This window comes from Thalassophryne amazonica, chromosome 1 (assembly GCF_902500255.1).
Source record: "Thalassophryne amazonica chromosome 1, fThaAma1.1, whole genome shotgun sequence".
In the NCBI taxonomy this organism is placed as follows: Eukaryota; Metazoa; Chordata; class Actinopteri; order Batrachoidiformes; family Batrachoididae; genus Thalassophryne; species Thalassophryne amazonica.
This window is the reverse complement of record NC_047103.1, coordinates 138779055-138797051: the sequence shown is the minus strand read 5'-3', so window position 1 is coordinate 138797051 and position 17997 is coordinate 138779055. Positions and strand designations below refer to the sequence as shown.

Here is a 17997-nt window from a genome sequence, read left to right as displayed (position 1 = left end):
GTGTCCCCCAGTCCTCTCTCCCCAGTGCACTCCCGTCTACCCTTGCCCTCCCAGATCAGGCCTATTCCCCGTGCTGCCATTGTACTACGATCGCCCACGATCCAAAAAAGTTCAAAAACAAGATGAAACAACTTAATTTGGCTTGCCTCCTAACAGGCTGGCATATAAAGTGCAGACCTGGCAACCCACCTAAGAATGAAAGAAAGGGACTGTGCTCTCGGCCAGACATAATCACAAACCGCAACACACACTGCTTCGGCTTCAAGGTTTTACCCAGGTGGAGCATGAGTAAATATGTTTCAAGCTGTAGTCACTATGAATATATCCTGTTTAAAGAAGTTTGAACATGATTGACGACATTTAGATTATGACTACCCAGAATACCACATACTATCAACAATTCTGGGAATAGGGATTACATTTTTAAACTGTTCAAAAATAGGATCCTGATTTCAAATCTGGTGCTGATGATGGCTGTAACTACTACGTATGTCAAGTTTATTCAAGACTGACAGAAATGGATCAAGAAGTTACTATGATGATTCAAAACATGCCTAGATTTGCTATTTGGGATTAACTGAGAAGGAATAGCACTGTTTGGAAGAGCCCCATATCTGACTGAGATCTGCTGTGTCCAGGTTTTTGTTCTTTTTTTTTTTTTTTTTCTGGTTGAGACCGTTTCTGCAAGTGCTTTCGTGGGTGTCCACCTGAGAGTGTGACCCCTTCTCAGTCAGCAACAAGCAGAGATGCCTGCATGAAAACCAGAGGGGGTGCCAAATCCCCACAACGTGACACAAGGTACAAATGAATGATAGAAAACTACATGGCACAACTGAAAAATCTGAGGTTTTTTGTGACCATATTGCCTATATCAAGATCTACCTATGTGCCAGTGTCTTTGCAGGAGAACAAAGGATCTGTTCTTGAGGGTCCTGTTGTTCCCCATCTGACTGTGTAGTTGTGGGATTTAGATGCTAACCAGTGAACCAAAGGCAACAAATGGATATCTCGACTTTGTGTCAAACTAATGGTTACTTAGTGAGACTCAGATGTCAAGGGCCACTTTTAATTGTTCTGTAACATTTTGGTCTTGTGGAGTCTTTCTTTGGACATGGTCCATCAGGCAGGTGCCTCAGTGTTGAAGGTCCCAGTAACTGGAGAAGGTCAGGTGGATATCAACATTTCACCTGACGATGGCAGTTACTTTTGAGCGGTGATGACCACTTGTCTGCCTGGCTGGTTACCATCTAGAAGTCAAGGCATATGACCGATGCAGCAGTGTGTGGCACCAACGTATCTCCTAGATCTGACCTGAATTGCTATGAAACGTCTGTTTGCTTCTTCTGAGCTTCTTCTATGCTGCATGTTTCCGGTACTGGATTGAACACTGCCCCCAGTGGCAAACGGTGAAGGCCACACAAAAGTCAACCAAGTCTATTTCGATGTGCAGTGACGTAGACATCAAAGGGAGCATTTATAGTGAAATGACAAGAAGAATGCTCACTTGATACATTGCAAAAAAGAGTCACCACCCTCTTTTCCCACTCTGCATCATCTGTAATCAGTTTGTCTCTCTGTTCAACTTTTACAAGAATTTCTTATGATAAAGTGCAGTATTTTATTTCTTGTAGTGCCTATGACTTTTCAAGCTGCTTCCCCTGCCACAGCAGTTATTCTGGACATGAAGGTGAAGCCCTTCTGTAATCCCTCAAAAGCAAATAGATGAAGTTTCATTCTGGACTTGGATATGGATATGTTTTCTGATCATACATCGATGGACCAGAATGGTCTTCGCCTTGTCTGCGACAGATTTCTCTGCATGTTTGCTGGGAGCTGAATGTGTTTGAGGGATTGACACCAAAATGTGTCATAATTAATCCTGGAAGATATCCTGCTATTTAGCTTGATGTAACTCAGCAGTGCACGATGATGACTCAATCTCTCCCCATCACCACTGCATGGCAACACCCCCCGTTCATGCGAATTGATTGGCCAGTACCTTCCCGTTTGGTGACTGAGTTGCTTCCTTAGCAAATAAGATATTTACAATATTTACAGAGGCTCAATGAGCAAAGCCTGTTGAATCTATGACAGCTGTGCTCACAAGCTGTGAGAGGGAGTGCATTAAAGTGAAGCAGGGGAAATGTAGATGCAAGGAATAAAGATGAAAAATAGATAAGATGGGATGGAGCATTGTTTTTGAGCCAACATGGACCCAGTTTCTCCAACAAAACACCAGTGGCAAAGAGAAAAGCATCTTGCAAACATAAGTTTGCATTATGGTGTACTTCTACAAAATAATTTTCATATTCAATATACCAGCACACCTTGGTGCTTTTTTGTGTGAGAGAACATGACAAAATCTCACTTTCTCATGATCTTTACACCCACAAATTCAGCAAGTCAGTTTGAGAATCATACCATTCATTTGCCTTAATAATGTCCTGTTTTTAAATGGCTGTAGTTTGGCATTTTGAGAAGTCTTAACAAGAAAAATCCTGTTGTTCAACACTGCATGCTGGATATTAGTCAGGCAAGGTTCAGTTAGTGCAGGGGTGGCCAAGTTCGGTCCTCGAGAGCCACCTTCCTGACACTCTTAGTTGCCTCCCTGCTCCAACACACCTGAATCCAATGAAAGACTCGTTAGCAGATTTTTAATGAGCCTTTCATTGGATTCAGGTGTGTTGGAGCAGGGAGACAACTAAGAGTGTCAGGAAGGTGGCTCTCGAGGACTGAACTTGGCCACCCCTGAGTTAGTGGAAGCAGGATTTTGCTCCGATTATGTGGATGCTTCATCAAACAAATATGAAACATGAAAGCTATGGGAATATAAATATCTTATTAGCCCCAACATGAGATGGCCCTGGTTATAATACATCTCTCTCTCTCTCTCTCTCTCTCTCTCTCTCTCTCTCTCTCTCTCTCTCTCTCTCTCTCTCTCTCTCTCTCTCTCTCTCTATATATATATATACAATAACATTCAGTCTGTATTTTTAAAATATGGAATGCAATGCTAAAGTACCTTCAGTCATATCAGTATGTAACACTGGTATACAAATATTTAAAAGTTGTCTGCTTCAGTAATGAAATTTATTATGGATTTTGGAATGTTGAATACAAATATGACAATAACAATGGCTAATTGGCTACTCTTTCCAAGATATTCAAGATATTACGTTTTGGGTCTACAACCCCAATTCCAATGATGTTGGGACGCTATGCAAAATGTAAATAAAAACAGAATACAATGATTTGCAAATCCTCTTCAACCTATATTCAATTGAATACACCACAAAGACAAGATGTTTAATGTTCAAACCGATAAACTTTATTCTTTTTATGCAAATGTTTGCTTATTTTGAAATGGATGTCTGCAACACCACGGACTACTGAACAAGTGAAGTCGTACACCAAGCAAGAATGGGAAAGAATTCCACCTACAAAGCTTCAACAATTGGTGTCCTCATTCCCAAATGTTTATTGAGTGTTGTTAGAAGGAAAGGTGATGTAACACAGTGGTAAACACAACACTGTCCCAGCTTTTTGAAATGTGTTGCAGGCATCCATTTCAAAATGAGCAAATATTTGCACAAAAACAATAAAGTTTATCAGTTTGAGCATTAGATATCTTCTCTTTGTGGTGTATTCAATTGAATATAGGTTGAGGAGGATTTGCAAATCATTGTATGCTGTTTTATTTACATTTCACACAATGTCCCAACTTCATTGGAATTGTGGTTGTACATATATTGTGTTAACAGTAGAGTTTTCATGAAAAATCATAAACATAGGTCTTTCATTATGTTTCTCTGACTTTGTATAATATTTCACCTGATCTCTTTTTGTAACACTTTAAAAATCAGCATAAGGTTTGTATATTAAGCCTTAGTAGCGTAGTAGGATTTCTTAAAACTACAGCCAATCAACAATTTCAAACAACATTTTCATACTCCGTGGGAGCCCCAAATTAGTATAATTTGACTATCTATATTTCAGAAGCATTTTGGCTGTAGACCAGTGTAATCAATGAAAGTGTGTAGAAAGAATGTGACCTTTAAACTCAATAAAATAGGTCAAGGTTAGCCATCTTTGAACTTGTCCAAGATTGTTCCCTGTGAATTTGAAGACCCTGGCAGTAATAGGAATGGACTTACGCTGAGCACAGTCAGAGGGATGATGGACATATGCAAAGTCTTGCAATACCCGATGGCCATATTTGGCTTCGGGTAAAAAATGCTTTTATTTGAAAATAATGGCAAAAAAGGTTACATCAATTAAAATAGAGTGATGCAAGAAACAGTCCAACCTAACCAACCATGGCTCCTCAGATCAGTTCTCCATATGCAGAACTTTCTGCACCATTGCTGTGTGGTTGAACCCTAATGACATGTTCTTAGTAACAAGGGGTGGTACAGAGTTCTGAGGATGATACAAGTGGATGTGGATGTCCTGTGCTGGTATGATTACACATGATCTGCGGTTGTGAGGCCAGTTGGATATACTGCCAAATTCTCTGAAATGCTTTTGGCGATGGCTTATGGTAGAGAAATGAACATTCATTTCATGGGCAACAGCTCTGGTGGACATTCCTGCAGTCAGCAGGCCAATTGTACACTCCCTCAAAACCTGTGAGATCTGTGGCATTGTGCTGTGATAAAACTGAACATTTCAGAGTGGCCTTTTATTGTGGCCAGCCTAAGGCACACCTGTGCAGTAATCATGCTGTCTCATCATCATCTTGATATGCCACACCTGTGAGGTGGGATTGATTATCTCGGCAAAGGAGAAGTGCTCACTAACACAGATTTAGACAGATTTATGAACAATATTTGTGAGAAATAGGTCTTTTGTGTATATAGAAAATGTTTTAGATCTTTGAGTTCAGTTCATGAGAAATGGGAGCAAAAACAAGTGTTGTGTTGTGTTATTGTGTTGTTTTTCTTCAGTGTAAATACCAGGAAATAAAAGGTGAAATTCTGAACTCTTGTCTCATATTCATCTTTTGATCTTAAACCCAAATGTCTTCAGTGAACAACAACAAAGGAATTGGCCTTGCTGTTTGGCATGTAAAAATCTAATTCAGGATTATTGGACAAACCTGTATTTTTCAGATGTCTTGCATTTGGGCTAATATGGTACTAATAATACAAATGTACCAATATTGACACTTTTCCTTCTTACACATTTCCTTCTTTCTCAGCTTCTGAGCAACATAAGAACTTGATTAAATGCACTCATCTTAACTTTTCATGGACAAACGAAACAATTAATGTACAAATTAGTATTTGCAACCACAAGAATAAGAATCTAGGTATATGCAATTGAATGTCTTCAAATGTTTGATAAACTAAGCCGTCAAATGCAATGTCATCACTTTTATTTTTCTTAAATTTAGGTAAATACAAGACAGATTCAGTGAATAAAAATATACACAGAAAATAGAGGAGAACTGACACCATGTGTGAACAGAGCTGTATCTGTGGTTATTGGCAGGATACAGTGTATTGGTACCCAGCAGGTATTGTGCAATTGTGTGTTCCAGCCACAGACCTGAGAGCCCTTGGTTTTCACTCTGATTGTCAGATCATCCACCTCCAGGTTATACCTCGCCTTTCACCCAATTACTACTGGAATATTCTCCATATTCTCCAAAAACAAAAACAACTCTTAATCACAGCCAATTTCGAATTAACATATTTTCACATTACAAACACGCTTGCTGTGTTGCATATGCTGTGAAGTAGGCTCGAGTAAGTACTGAAAGGCATATATTGGAGGTATGATTCAGTTCTAATAGTCCTCAATTGGGTTGTGTGTCCACATCAAACAAGAAGTGGAGATGTCGGAACGTCACTACGGCACAGAGGACTCGAGTGCGGTGATTGATTATAATAGACAGATTGTTGGCAAAGTGCATGAACAGACACAGGGATGCCAGAAAGTGTTCTTGTCCTCACTGCCATGTATTCTTTTCAAGATTGCAGCTTTGCTATGTTGGCCTTTACAAAAAGTCTTATTAAATGTCCTTTGCTTTTTGTCTTTCAGTGGAAGGCTGCACAGATTGGTCGGTGGACTACCTGAAATACAAAGTGCTTCTGGGGGAACCTGTGCGGATCAAGTGTGCTTTATTCTATGGATATATCCGAGCCAATTACACCCATGCACAAAGCGCCGGACTCAGTCTCATGTGGTACAAAAGTGCAGGACATGGGGATTTTGAGGAGCCCATCAGTTTTGATGGCATGAGGATGAGCAAGGAGGAGGATGCCATATGGTTTCGACCAGCAGAATTGGACGACGTGGGGTACTATTCCTGTGTGTTAAGGTATGTTTCGTCACTTTTTCCGGAACACTGATTTCTCCACATAACTAGTTCCACTGCTATCGATGTAAGGTCATTATGTTCTTGTGTGTACACGTTCTAGTGAACATGACAATGAAAGATAAATATAGTGACAGTGTAGGTAGCCCTGAAGAAGTAATTGTGACGATTAGATTATGGGGAAATTTTTGTGCATAAAGTTGTGTGCTATTTTAACAACTATATCTCGCATCACTTAATTTTCACTTCATGTGGAACACGTTTGAATGAGTTTCTGGCATAGTAAATTGGAAGATTCATTTTCTCAGCACTGCTCAGCAGTGGAAATTTTATATTTATATCATGGATGCCTTGTTTGGAGTAGATGGTCCATGATGATTGTCAATGTTATGTTTATAATTTCACATAGAAAAAGACCCGTATTTTAGATTCAGCAATACCTGACCAGTACTAAGGACTGGAACATTATTATTATTATTATTATTATTATTATTATTACTGGTACATCATTAGGATCAGATGGTACAGAAGGTGTCACTGCTTTATTTACATTAATTTCAATAACTGAAGGTTATTACTTCTGAGACTCTTGATATTGACATCATTGTTTGCATTTATGAAGTGCAAGTTAATTTGTTTTTGGGGGCTTTCTGTGCTAAAATGTGTAGTTTTTTTAAGCCACTACAATCTCAACTACAGTATTTTCTGGAGTATAAGTCGCACCTGTCAAAATTTTTTTCTTGAAGAGGGGTAAAAGCCTTGTATAAGCTCGCAATGTCCCGTTACATCTCACTTTATCTCCAGGCAGGCAAACTCTTTTTCATATCCTGGATTAATTTGTTTCTGTATGTGGCTTTAAAACTGGATGCCAATTAGGTGCCACTACAGCCACCAGGCTGCTCTGAGCCAAGCAGAAGACACATTGCTGGAATGGAACATCAACTGTTTAACATACAAATGCAGAGTCACTTCCATCACTCACACTTCACTTCACTTAAAGGAGATTTTGTAATGAAAGATGTGCAGACGGATTGGCGCACCACCACAGGAAAAACACCTCTGTGTTGATAACCATTTGTAAAAACCAGGCGGCTTTTGATGGCTTTCAGTAGAGTGAGTATCTGAGAAATTTAACAGCTGGACATATTCCAACTTGTCCTTAAGGCTTCCAACGGAGGTGTTTTTCCTGTGGCGGCGCGCCGCGCCGGCTGCCTGACGACACACCAATCTGTCCGCACGTCTTCCATTACAAAATCTCCTTTAAACAGTGGAATGTCCGGATAAACTGCTGATCCCGACCTCTTCTGAAAGTTCTCTGTTCTCTCACGACGTCCTGGGTCAACAGAGGCTTAAATTTGGAGGTTTTCAGCTCAAAACAGGTTGACGACGGCGCCTCGGAGCGCGGCACAACGTCCCGCTCCATGGGAAGTCCTTAAAGCGACAGTAACACTCCATAATCTCTCATCAGCCGTTAAAATTTTCACCGAAACCAGCTGAATTTCTTGAATCATGTCCACTTCGATCTGCCTCACAGGTTCTGAAAACATTTTGATAAAGCAAAGTGCCAGTCTCTCAGCAAGTTGTTAGACAAAGGAATTCCGACGGGAGGGGTGGACCACTCCTCACTCAAAGCCTGCCCACAGGCGAATGACGTAACCGACACGCGTGAAAAAACTCTCGCCTGCCCACCAGGGTTCAAGCTTGTCTGATGTAATCGCACGTGATTCAAAATTCAAATCCATATAGTTTTTGAAAAAAATAAAAAGGTCCGATACTTTTCTCACAGACCTCGTATGTATATATAGACACTCAACAAAACACTCAACAAAAATATAAACGCAACACTTTTGGTTTTGCTCCCATTTTGTATGAGATGGACTCAAAGATCTAAAACTTTTTCCACATACACAATATCACCATTTCTCTCAAATATTGTTCACAAACCAGTCGAAATCTGTGATAGTGAGCACTTCTCCTTTGCTGAGATAATCCATCCCACCTCACAGGTGTGCCATACCAAGATGCTGATTAGACACCATGATTAGTGCACAGGTGTGCCTTAGACTGCCCACAATAAAAGGCCATTCTGAAAGGTGCAGTTTTATCACACAGCACAATGCCACAGATGTCGCAAGATTTGAGGGAGCGTGCAATTGGCATGCTGACAGCAGGAATGTCAACCAGAGTTGTTGCTCGTGTATTGAATGTTCATGTCTCTACCATAAGCCGTCTCCAAAGTCGTTTCAGAGAATTTGGCAGTACATCCAACCAGCCTCACGACCGCAGACCACGTGTAACCACACCAGCCCAGGACCTCCACATCCAGCATGTTCACCTCCAAGATCATCTGAGACCAGCCACTCGGACAACTGCTGAAACAATCGGTTTGCATAACCAAAGAATTTCTGCACAAACTGTCAGAAACCGTCTCAGGGAAGCTCATCTGCATGCTCGTTGTCCTCATCGGGGTCTCGACCTGACTCCAGTTTGTCGTCGTAACCGACTTGAGTGGGCAAATGCTCACATTCGCTGGTGTTTGGCACGTTGGAGAGGTGTTCTCTTCACGGATGATGCGAAGGAGATGTGTTGCACTGCATGAGGTAAATGGTGGTCACACCAGATACTGACTGGTATCCCCCCCAATAAAACAAAACTGCACCTTTCAGAGTGGCCTTTTATTGTGGGCAGTCTAAGGCACACCTGTGCACTAATCATGGTGTCTAATCAGCATCTTGATATGGCACACCTGTGAGGTGGGATGGATTATCTCAGCAAAGGAGAAGTGCTCACTATCACAGATTTAGACTGGTTTGTGAACAATATTTGAGGGAAATGGTGATATTGTGTATGTGGAAAAAGTTTTAGATCTTTGAGTTCATCTCATACAAAATGGGAGCAAAACCAAAAGTGTTGCGTTTATATTTTTGTTGAGTATATATATATGCCCTTTATTGTGTCATCTGTGTATCTCTAATATATTCGCCTCTGTATGTTTATATTGGTGTTGTAGGATAAACTCAATGACATTTTAATGGCATCCAAAGGATATAATGCGTGTGCACATGCATGAGCTTCTGAAAAATGTGGAAGTTACCATCGACTGCAGGATGTGTGTGCACACTGATGTCTGCGAGATGTCTTGTGTTATCAGGTTGTGAAAACAGCATTTTCCGTTTTTGAAGTGTTTTTCAGTAGCTTTTACATAATATATGATAGACATGTTAGATTTACACGGAAATTAATCTGTTTTGTAGCAGATTCTGCCATGTTGCATTAGAAGCCAGAGAGAGACCAGACGCCACGGTGCCTCTCTACTGTGACTGGGTGTCACTCCCCCCCCCAAAAAAAGACAGATATGCAAGATTGTTAGTTTCTCAAACCTGTAATCTAGGTCAGGAAGAAGTTCAGGATGGTCTCGTCTATACTTCTTCTGCTTGGATAGGACATCTTCGGATTATGGCACAATTGTAGAAATGATGATTGATGTGATATTTATTGCAGCCTCCATAACAACTAAATTTGTGGCACGTCCCTGGCAAGGCTGCCTTTGACGGTTCCTGACTTGCTCTGACTGCTGAAGCACTGCCAAAGATAAACGGGAGCCATAGTGTACAAGCAACCCCTGACAATGCTCGTTACCGTATTCTTCCCTTGTTCCATTCCACGGGTGTATGCAGTCAAGGCATTGTTTAGGGCATTCCTCTGGTGCCTGGTTCACTTGTCCTCACCATCAAGTCTGTCATTAGCACTCTTAAGCTGCAAGTTGAACATTTCCATTGTTAGTCATAAGCAATTATATATACTTTCCTGTTCAGATACTGTATAATGTGAGCGGCATGGTCATAACTGGTAGTCAACTCAACTCCTTATTGGACAGGCCCTATATTTTTAACAAGCTGTTTATTTGCTTGCAGAATTTTTCTCAGGTTAGTTATCAGTGAGGTATACCACACAGGTAAAAGCAGATCAGACAAAAATGATTAATCCTCTGTACCCACCCACCGCTATTTGTGTAAAGGGCCTTTCACACCGCATGCTTGGAAGTGTCAGAGGCATCACAAATCGGTCTAAAAAGCATTATTTTCAATGAAACACATAGCTTTTTACAGGCGTTAGAAGTGTCGCGTCAAATGCTGAGCTAAACGGATGCTTCTACCAGGAGTGTGCGCATTCCTGCTTGTCAACAGAATGAGGTTCAAAGTTCAACCCAATCCAACTTTTGGCGCTCTGAACTGTGACAAAGCTTCGCACTGTCCAATAGAAATGTGTCAGGTTCAAACATGGAAGACTCGTGGAAGAAACTACTGATCTCTACAAAACAGAACCGTGTCACAGGACTGCTCATTTATACAGAGCATTTTTCTGATGAAAAATCCTTGCAAATGTTTTTAACCCAAAAATTAATTTGATTGTGAAATCAAATTGCTATATTAAAGCTTTTTCTTGGTTCATCGACACATATACAACATGGCGATCATTCAGCTTTCCTCTGGAAAAAAAATCAGAGTGAAAATCTCCACCCCCTGCTGCATGCGTCGCGTCAGGGCGTAGGGAGGCGTTGACACAACGTGACTGACGACACATTGGGAGTTGTTGCCTGACGCGTATAAAGCATGCAATGTGAAAGACCCTTTAGTTACTAGTTTCCATAAATACAGCATGTTTATAATACACTGTGTAAAAAAAAAAAAAAGGCAAAACTTTATTGAAGTGAAGAGGACCTAACAAACAGAAAACACATTAACTCACTTCTTTGAGTGACTTTACTGGAAGCCCCATTACTTCCAGGCAGTGCTTGTAATTGGTTCAAGCCCACACTTCTGGTTTAGCTGGCCAACCTTCGGATAATCGTGTCAGCAGCGTCCACATTGTTCTCTCTCCTGGTCTGTCTGGGAACCGACACTTTCAGGGATGGTCCAAGGATGTAGTGCATCAACTTTGTCATTCAGCTGTTCTATACTGTGAATGATGTCATTCTGCTTCTCCTGGAACACAAAATGTATATACAATAGATCCACATGTTACAACCTTAATACAGAGGTTCCCACTTTTTTATTAAATCCTATGCTTCACAAATGATTAAGCCAATGCTGTTGACCTTTCATCATGAGCACGGACAAATCTGAGAATGAACTGAGTGATGAAAGTGAGCTATGGAAAAAAAACAAAAAAAAAACTTGAAAGATCTTGACAAGGCCCTGGCGGGGTCTGGTGGTTGTCCCCCAGAAAAATGTGAAATCTCAAATGCATTCTGGTGCTTACTCAGGTCTATTCCAAAAGAATCTCAAAAAATTAATTTTTTTGTTGGCACAGGTCAGTTTTTCCACCCCAGATAAAGTGGTAAACCTCAGTAGTACAGCATAGAAGTCCTTCTGTTAAAAGTGTATGGTACCATAGACAGTATGCACACACTATGCAAATGAAACATTATGCAAGGGACAGAATTTTTTATAAAAGAAATTCTGAAACTTTATATCGGCAATAAATAAATATGTTTATTGAGTAACAGGGCCTGTAAATTATTTCTTTAAGGAAGGAAAGTTAGCATATACAACTTCATTACTGACAGATTTTACTCTATTTTCAAATTATATCCCAAATAGAACAGAGTATTTCTTGCCAGAAATGTTTGAATATTTTGCTTGCTGAACATGAATTTTAGAATCTACTGGCACAAGACACTATACAATCTTATTTAACCATTATAGTACAAACCTCGGGATAATCGGGCTGATGTGAAGCAACTGCAGGCACACACTCAACACACTGATCAGATGGAGGATTCACTGATTCAACAACTCTTATGGCAGCTGGCGTGGTTGCTGTTGGGGGGAAGAACAAGCAATAATCCAAAAATATTATCACAAGCTTATCTTCATAAAGTCTCTTTCTGGGCACTAACATTACTTAAATTTCAAATGCGTCAACACCTAATAAAAGAGAGTATATATTTTAGTCATGTTTTAGTCAAAATATTAATTAGGCCTGTGCCTCTCTGTGGCTAACGTTAGCTCTGTGCTAGTCAAAAATCTGTTGGTTTGGTTCCTATTAATCCATGGCTGGCATAATCAAGCTTCAAGCAAGTTTTGTTATTTCTGGCTAAAACGAATTTGTGCTCACATCAGGTTCCGTTACCTTCTTTTGATAGTCACAGCGTCGATATCACGGCACAAAAGCCCACCCATTTGAAGCTAGCTGCTACCTCACTGTAGCTATGTGGTGGTTCTTTGTGAGAAATCCCAGTCGACGAGTGTCCAGCGTTCGTCTCCTCTTCTGCTCTCAGTGGTCTCTTAATCACAGTATAGACTGAACAGGCAAATTAACTTCTTCTTCTTCTTCTTATGGATTTCCAGCAGGCTGCGCGCCAGTCAGCGCATTGCTGCCTTTCACTGGCAGACCATGACTACTGCACTCTACTCACAGACTATGCTGCAAGCCAGAGCTAAACACAAAATCCATAAGGGCTTTGTAGACCTCTTGCTGACGTGCAGACGGATCAAGCAGCACTTTAATAGAAACAGACTCAAACCCAAGATCAAAAAGATGTGAGAAAAGAACTCTCCTCTGCTCAGAAAATCTTTTACACTCCATCAGAACATGAGGGATAGTCTCTTTCTTTGTGCAGGTTTCACACAATCCATTGTGGTGTTTACCAATTAGACATAGGTCATCCGCCAGTCCACAGTGTCCCAACCTCAGTCTTGTTAACAGTACTTGCTCCCTTCTGTTATTCCCCCGGGTTGGGCAGTCACCAAAAACAGACTTCTGCACACTATAAAAATGTCTACCCTTATTTCCATTGTCCCAATCCTTCTGCCATTGAGCCCACACTACTTTTTTAATCATGGCTTTATGTTCAGAGCTGCTATGAGCCACCTCAAGATCTACAGTGTCACGTCTTAAAGCATTCTTTGCAACCTGATCCACAATTTCATTACCCCTAACCCCCACATGTGCCGGGACCCACATGAAGCACACAGCTGACCCTCCCTTCTCCACTCTGAGCAAAGCAGTCAGCACCTCAACCACCAGATCAGGCCTACACCGGGAAGAGGCCGACTCCAAGGACTGCAACACAGCAGCTGAGTCAGAGCAGATGACAACCCTCTCCAGTCTCACTTCTTCCACCCATTCAAGAGCCCACACCATAGCCAAAATTTCAGCTGTAAATACTCCTACTCCATCAGGAAGTCGTCTGCCAAGACCCAGAGACAGAGCAGGAATAAAAATCCCAAATCCCCCTCTCCGGCTAGTGGGGTCAACGGACCCATCAGTAAACAATTGCAGATACCCATCCCAATTGTTCTGCATAGCCTCCCTCACCACAGTTACAGGACATATTCCCCCCTCCTCTTTAAGGCAATCTTTCACAGTCCAGTCCACTTCCACTTGAGGGAGTAGCCAAGTAGGAACCGCTGGCCAGACAACTACTGGAGCTGTATCCCTCTGACTGAGCTCTGGCAACTCACCCTTCATTTCTAAGATAAAGGTTTTCCCCCGCTCTCTTCCTCCCATGAGTCCTGAAGGAGTCTCCCCCCACGGTGGTCACCCCTCTGACCCAGGGCTGTGCCTACAAACTGGAATGCTAGCTTAAGCCGTCTCTTTTGAAGGGGCATCTCTCCCACTTCAACTAGGAGGACTGGCACAGAGGTTGTTCTGAATGCACCACAGCACACTCGAAGTGCTTTTGCTTGGATCACATCTAATTTTGCCAACGTTGTTTTAGCTGCATTTCCATACACAAGACAACCATAATCCAAAAATGAGCGAATCGTAGCTCTATAAATCATGAGTAGTGTAGCTTTATCAGCTCCCCAGTCGCTGCCAGAAAGGCACCGCAATACATTTATTACTCTACTGCATTTATCTACCACCTTCTCAATGTGAGTTTTGAAAGTCCCCCTCTCATCAAAATAGACCCCTAAATACTTAAAAGATTTAACCCTTTCCAAATTTAAACCATATAATTGCAAACTTGCATTGCCCAAATTTCTCTTCCTCCCAAACACTACAAACTTTGACTTTTCCACAGATATTTTAAAACCCCACCTACTTCCCACTCCACAGGCAAATTAACTTGTGGAACACAAACTTTTATTTGCTAAAACAGAACGGAGTTGAGTGCTGCAACTCAACTAAGTCTTCTTCCTCTGCTCTGTTAAACAGCGGGTTTTAACCCAACTCGGTGCACTACTGCCACCAACTGGTGCGTGAGCAGCACTGCAAGCAACTGTGAAGCAGCAAGCATATTGTTAACAAAATAATTTAATAGTAAATAGATCTATGTACAAAAACTACTTTAAATAAAATGAATTCATTTGAATTGTATCCTCTGATAATGTTGGTCAAACATGTTTTAAAATAAAGCACTATAGTGTTTCAGATGTTCTGACCCAATTATTACAGTAGTTTTGTGAGACAGCATTTCTCTGAGCTGATAAACCTGCTCTGGCTTTACCTTTAACCATGAAGGAACCAAACACTTATGCTAGAAATTTGTTAACTTAATTGGCAATACTTGAATGTATAATGTGATTACAGGAAATTATACACAATGATCACTGATGCTTTTTTATTTATTTATTTGTTTATTTTACCAGAATGAGTATGTTGCATTTTACATACAGAAATGATTGTATCCAGGTCTTACAATTATATTGTGTACAAATGTACATGTTTTACCCTGGATAATTATAATATCATGCCTCACTGCAAACATGAATTAAGCAGCTGATATTAAAGGAATCAGAAAGCAAGAAATATGTTGTAACAATTATGTGGTAACAATTCCCACCAAACACTGTTTGACTGTGACATGAAGTCATCCTCAAATGAGGCCTGAGTGAAACACTAAACCCTGGACAAATGTTCATTCTGGAAATGTGAAATCTAGTTGATTTCTGCCACTGTAACGTGTGTGACTGTTATATTCATCTCATGTTCAGCATGTTTGTTTAAAAACATGTTTGAACTGCAAGTTGTGAAGTGACCAGTAAAAAATATTATTTGTCTGTGAGTTGTTTTATTTAAATGTCAATGCTTCCTGCTCATGCATGTTGAAAACATTATTTTGTAAATCAGTTTTTAATAACTTTAACGTATTTTTCCTTATTTACAAAAATGCTAAAGATAGCCTTTTTTTAAATTTGGCAAAATGTATGTAACTCAGGTCTGTGGGACGTCTGGATAATAAGATACCATTGCAATCTGTTTCCATAAAAAACATATTTTGGTAGCTGACAATCACAGTCTGTAGTGATGTAAATTATTTTGCAAAAATTAATATTCCGTTTAACAGAGTGCATGTTTATGCAAGTTGCACCAAGACATGTTTCGGAGTTAGCTCTGTCAGTTGATTACAGTAATCTTGAAATTATACAGTATATTCAGTAGGCCTGAATAAATCATAAATCGACAAATTCTTGGTTATGGTAGAGTGCTTAAATTATTTCCTATTGTTCATTCTACCTATGTTTGCACACATAATTTAAATGGAGTCCAACATTAACTTTCTGTATGCCGTAAATGATATTTAATGTTTTCCTATAATGTGAAATTTTACACACACACACACACATATATATATATATATATATATATATATACACACACACACACTTTTATTTAGAGGCAAGCGTTACACATACAACATGAACATTATGTGAATGTTGAACATTAAGCATACATTCTATGAACATTTGATTGATTTTTGCAAATGTTTCCTTACATGTTTGTCTAATGTTTGCTTCCATGCAAACATTAGACAAACATCACAAACATTATATGAATGTTCGCAAACTTGCTGAACAGTAAATGAACATTCTATGAACGTTCAGTTGATGTTCGCAAATTTTTGCCTCCAGGCAAACATTAGACAAACATCACAAACATTACATGAACGTTCACAAACTTGCTGAACAGTAAACAAACATTCTATGAACATTTGTTTGATGTTTGCAAATGTTCGCTTCCGGGTGGGCTCGAGGCGCCCTGTGGGGGGTGCTCTGGGAGTACAGGGTCCGGGGTCCTTTGTTAAGGGCTATCCGGTCCCTGTACGACCGCAACAGGAGCTTGGTTCGCATTGCCGGTAGTTAGTCAAACCTGTTTCCAGTGCACATCGGCCTCCGCCAGGGCTGCCCTTTGTCACCGGTTCTATTCATTACCTTTATGAACAGAATTTCTAGGCTCAGTCAGGGTGTAGAGGTGGTCTGGTTTGGGAACCACAGAATCTCATCTCTGCTGTTTGCGGATGATGTGGTTCTCTTGGGTTCATCAAATCAGGACATTCAACGTGCACTGGAGCCGTATGCAGCCGAGTGTGAAGCATCTGGGATGAAAATCAGCACCTCCAATTCTGAGGCCATGGTTCTCGACCGGAAAAAGGTGCTTTGCCCTCTTCAGGTCGGTGGAGTGTCCTTGCCTCAAGTGGAGGAGTTTAAGTATCTCAGGGTCTTGTTCACGAGAGAGGGATAGATGGAGCGTGAGATCAACAGACAGATCGGTGCAGCATCTGCAGTGATGTGGTCACTGTGTCGGACCGTTGTGGTGAAGAGAGAGCTGAGCAGGGGGCAAAGCTCTCGATTTACGATCCGACCCTCAACTATGGTCATGAGATTTGGCTCATTACCGAAAGAACAAGATCGCGAGTACAAGCAGCTGAGATGAGTTTCCTCTGCAGGGTGGCTCCTCATCCCTTAGAGATAGGATGAGGAGCTCGGTGACTCGGGAGGAGCTCGGAGTCGAGCTGCTGCTCCTCCATGTCGAAAGGAGCCAGCTGAGGTGGCTCGGGCATCTTTTTCGGATGCCCCCTGGACGCCTCGCTGGAGAGGTGTTCCAGGCATGTCCCATTGGGAGGATGCCCCGGGGAAGATCCAGGACACACTGGAGGGACTACATCTCGCAGCTGGCTTGGGAACGCCTGGGGGTTCCCCTGGAGGAGCTGGGGTAGGTGTGTGTGGATCGGGAGGTCTGGGCGGCTTTGCTTGAACTGCTGTCCCCGTGACCCGATGAAGCGGAAGAAAATGTATGGATGAATGGAGATACAGTGATGAAAATAAGTATGTGACCCCCTGTCAGTTTTGCAGGTTTTCCCACCTACAAAGAATGGAGAGGGCTGTAATTTTTATCGTAGGTACACTTCAACTGTGAGAGACAGAATCAAAAAAAAAAAAAAAAAAAAATCCAGAAAATCACATTGTATGATTTTTAAATAATTAATTTGCATTTTATTGCATAAAATAAGCATTTGACCCCCTACCAACCAGCAAGAATTCTGGCTCTCACAGACCTGTTAATTTTTCTTTAAGAAGCCCTCTTATTCTGCACTCTTTACCTGTATTAATTGCACCTGTTTGAACTTGTTACCTGTATAAAAGACACCTGTTCACACACTCAATCAATCACACTCCAACCTGTCCACCATAGGCAAGACCAAAGAGCTGTCACCAGGGACAAAACTGTAGACCTGCACAAGGCTGGGACTACAGGACAACAGGCAAGCAGCTTGGTAGAAGACAACAACTGTTATGATTATTTATTAGAAAGTGGAAGAAACACAAGAAGTTCACCAGTGACCATCTCGATGATCCAGAGGAGGCATGGGAGAAGGTCATGTGGTCAGATGAGACCAAAAAAGAGCTTTTTGGAATCAACTCCACTTACCATGTTTAGAGGAT

General features: G+C 41.1%; 1 protein-coding gene across 2 annotated transcripts in view; it reads left to right on the top strand.

Moving 5' to 3' along the window:
* Positions 1-17997, top strand: part of LOC117514902 (interleukin-1 receptor accessory protein-like 1) — a 1012041-nt gene that overhangs the window by 240221 nt on the left and 753823 nt on the right. For both annotated transcript variants that reach the window (XM_034175476.1, XM_034175482.1), the window contains exon 2: positions 6046-6325. In XM_034175476.1, coding sequence (XP_034031367.1) covers positions 6046-6325 — 280 coding nt within the window. The remainder of the gene's footprint in view (positions 1-6045; positions 6326-17997) is intronic.